At 30.3% G+C, this 4,244-nt stretch overlaps 1 protein-coding gene across 1 annotated transcript; it reads right to left on the minus strand.

The window, feature by feature from the left end:
* Positions 1-317: 317 nt before the first annotated feature.
* LOC107605648 (uncharacterized) lies at positions 318-3,683 on the minus strand. Its single transcript, XM_016307597.3, has 3 exons — positions 3,148-3,683; positions 2,216-2,908; positions 318-952 (listed from the first exon to the last, which is right to left on the minus strand). The coding sequence occupies exons 1-3, from the start codon at positions 3,362-3,364 to the stop codon at positions 447-449; spliced, it is 1,416 nt and encodes a 471-aa protein (XP_016163083.1). The 5' UTR covers positions 3,365-3,683; the 3' UTR covers positions 318-446.
* Between the last annotated feature and the right edge of the window lie 561 nt (positions 3,684-4,244).

Consider the following 4,244-nt stretch of genomic DNA (forward strand, 5'->3'; position numbering starts at 1 on the left):
TTATTTGGACGGCATTGTGCTTTTATTATTAATAATTTATTTTATTAACAAAAAATATCTAGCAACATGCATCTTTTTCCCTTATTATTGCTATTATTTTTTTTTTACCTTGGTGCCTTTTTGGCAATAATCATGCCCATGAACCAACAGAGAATGTTCCTATAAAGTTAAAAGAAAAGGACTGAACCGAGAATATAATATATTTAATTATTTATCCAATACAAAATTTACATAGTCATGAAAATATTCTCTTCCAAAAGGTGAAGCTATATATATATGCTAAGGCACCAAGGAAAAAAAATGTACATGACTACTTAGTCAAAGTTAAAGGCTCCACAAAAATTAATGATAAAAAAGAAGTGTCACAACTACCAATTGTGGCATGTATATGAAGCTCTTTAGATGATGATATTACAAAAAAAACATAAGTTGTAAAAAATTAGAGTCTATGAAACTATGTTAGGAGATTTTCCAGAATCATCCAAGACTATTTCAAATAGATCAGCCTCAGATTCCTCGTCAAAATCAAAGGCTACATGATTTGGAATAATATTCCCTTTGGGTGTAGATTTACCATTATGCCACTGAGAATCAATCCTTCCCATGGAGAAGAGTTCCTTGCTATCATCATAGCCCAATTTTGCATTATGGGAATTTACAATTGGGCCCATGAAACATGGATTTGGTGTCCTATGTGCATTAGCAGGTTCATATTTGAACGAACTTTGTCCAAAATTAATCAAAACTATAATGTCTATATTTGAAGCCAATGTTGGATATAGTGGAGTGCTAAATTCATCTGATTGGCAATGGATTTCATGAACCAATTCTGAATTTAATGTGAAGAACACCTGTTTTTGCCTTGGATCAAATCCACAACCAATTACTTTCTCACTTCCTATCATCCATTCTTCTTCTTCTTCCTTCTTGGACTCAGTTACTAGTTTCATTCCTGTACAAATGGTTATTTTGTAAGTACATGCATTTGAAAAAAAAAATAGAATAAGAAAATTTCTTAAAATTATAAGATAAACAATGAAAATGAACACCAACAACATACATAAAACTTTTAGTGGTTAGCCATGAGGATGTCCAATGAGAGAGAGACACATTAATAATTATATTTAATATTATTCGCATAATAATTTATTTTGAATTGAAAAATAAAAATAAAAATTAAATTCTAAATTTTCTAGTCATACAAATTATGATATCATATTATTTTTTTAAATTAAACTGTTAAATAAAAATATATAAAAGTGTTGAATTAATAGTATAGTGTTTGTTATGATGCCTAAAAGATATTGTCTAATTACTAAAATACGTTAAATAATTAATTTTAAATTTAAAAATATAAAATTAAAAGATTTTAAATATTTTAAAATTATTATAAAAAATAGTTTAAGCAAAAATTAGACGCTAAACAAGATGCACCATAGAATTGGCTTAATAGTACACTAAGGCAAGAAAAAGTGCTTACTTACAAATACCATCAATTTTCTTATAAATAGTATGGAAAACATTTCAACTGCGCCAGTTGTTTTAACCGTTGATTTCAATTAATATATATTATATATATTTTTTATAATTCAGATCAACGGTTAAAATAACTGATGCACCGATACTACCCTTGAAATGTTTCCAATAGGATACTACTTATAATAGAGTTATAGTGTATGGCAATGTATTATTGTATTATAGTGTGAAACACTTCATGGTGGGCCTTTTCATAAGATTTGATATTTTGGGTGAGAAAATAAGAGATATGTCTTTAGCTGGCCTATCCTATTCTAACAAATCAACACAAAACACAAACTTTTATGATTTTGTGACTTGTGAACATGTAATGTAACAGATTGACATAGAAAGATGATAGAGAATTCAATTAACCTTCTTTTTCTCTTGACATTTCTAGGGTATCAAATCAAACATTTAAAGAGTTAAAAAAAATTGCCAAATATATGCTAATGTTCATGGAGTTAAAAAAGAACATTGAAAACAAATTTGCTAGATACTCTTATAAATATGTCTATACATAAAAATAACATTAAAAACTGTTAGATCATTTGACATGTTTGACTGAATATGTTTAATTAAATAATTATGAACTGTTGTCGATCAATTAAACATATTCAGTCAAACAATCTAACGGTTTATAATATCATTTTCGTGTGAAGATATTTTGACAGGAGCATCTACCAATAAATTTAGTTACCATCAAGAAAAACAGAGCCATTGGAGTTGAAGCCTATGCTTCCATGGTAGCTCCCAGGAACTCTCAAAGGAACATCTCCTCCTCCTCTTGATAGCCCCAAAGAAAACATCACCAAAGATCCAATCTTTCCATTTCTACCCTCCTTGCAACATTCAACCCTCATCATTTCTTCATCAACATTGTCCAAAATACCCTTCTTACAATTCAAACCATCATCTTGAACTAAAAGCTTTGTCTTCTCACCTTCACTACTTCTCTTACAATCATCATCAAAAGAAGAAGAAGAAGAAGAACACAAGATTGTAACTTCAAAATATGCTTCTTGTGGGAATGCATAGTTTCCCAAACAAGGACCAGGTAAAGGTAGAGAAGTTCTCATAATCATCATAGAAGCAGAGTTTTTCTTCTTCAAACCAGGATTGAGCCTAATCTTCTGCATAAACTCAGATGAATCCTGACAAACTTCAAAGGTTATCTCAGGCTCAATTTCAATCCCTCTTCCATGATCATCATCATCAACAACAGCACAAGCTCCTAAAAGGGTACTTGTTGTTGATCTTGATCTTGATGATTGAATAATGTTGTAACTCTTGTGAGCCATGAAATTAAATCTTGACCATCCATTTTCAACAGCATCAGCAGCAAGATATGGATGATCTTCCCAACTGAACAATGTTCTTGTTTTTTCCGAACCTTCAAAATAAACAAACAGATACTATATAGTATACGGGTAATACTAGGGAGACAAAAAAAAAGTCAGAACTTGGCTTATTTAGCATTCATTAATTGTCGCAACAATTAATGAATGCTAAATAAGGCAACTTATGGCTGTTTTTGGCTGATTTTCTTCGGTTACCAAACATTTTCCGTAGTATACTATGAAATAATGCACTATTAGGAATAATTAAAATAACAAACTACTACCTACTTACCATGAAAAACATAGAATTTGCTGCTATTGTTCTTGTGATCATCATCAATTCCAGCTTGATTAATGGTCTCCATTCTAGTGAAACTCTTTGGTTCAACAACAAAGTTTCTATGATGATCTTTTCTTTGATGACACCAACGCCAAATGAAAACCATGAAAAGGGTTGAAACACACCCCAAAGATGCTCCTAAAACCGCCACATGTATCCATTGGATCATATCTTATTTTCTTCACTTTTCAATATCTTAATATGCATATAGAATATAGTTCTTATTGCATATAAAAAGGAAGAAATTAAAAAAGCATGAATGAAGGAAGGGGCAATGGAGTATGGTGAAAGGTGGACCAAAGAAATGGTTTCAATCAATCAAAGCATGGATATGGTGCCAAAGGAGGTGTTACCAAACAAAACATTCAAAGTGCCACATAACATAAGCTTTGAGTTTTTTTTTTTTTTTTTTTCTCTTGGAGTATGAATGAAACCATACAATATTAGTTTAATTGAATTTTGGAACCGACAAAACACTCCTCATTAATAAGCAATGAACGCGTTTCTTTCTTAATTTATATATCTTTTTGTACTTTTTTTTTTCAAAGGAGAGAGAAAATTCAATAAGGACTAATTAGAGTTATTATGTGCTTTCTCTCCATTGCAAGCATTGCCAAGAGTTTATGTAACCTAAGATAGTGGCCCAATTCTAACTACTAGATCTGAACTTTTTATTCATATTAAGCATAAAAGAAATTTTGATGTATTTTGTAGGAATTTTTTCTGAAATGAAATGGAAAAAAAAAATTATTATGTCCCAAAACAAATTAAAACCGTTTTATTTATCAAAATATTTTTTCTTTTTATTTTTTTAGTGTTGGAGTATAATTGATGTGTACCTCAAATTCTCCAATTTTGATTAAAATTGGTAAAATGAGGAACACGAAATCCAATCTTAGCTTGGATCGACCTCACCTAATTCGATTTTAGATCTAATATTTTTTTTTTATCTAAAATCCATTTAAGGGTAGGGTCTGGTCTCTCGTCAAGTTGGTTGCTGCACATACAAAACGAAATTCAAATCTCAGGTACTTGCAGACGAATGAACT

This window comes from Arachis ipaensis, chromosome B6 (genome assembly GCF_059453495.1).
Source record: "Arachis ipaensis isolate K30076 ecotype BB chromosome B6, ASM5945349v1, whole genome shotgun sequence".
NCBI classification, from domain to species: domain Eukaryota; kingdom Viridiplantae; phylum Streptophyta; class Magnoliopsida; order Fabales; family Fabaceae; genus Arachis; species Arachis ipaensis.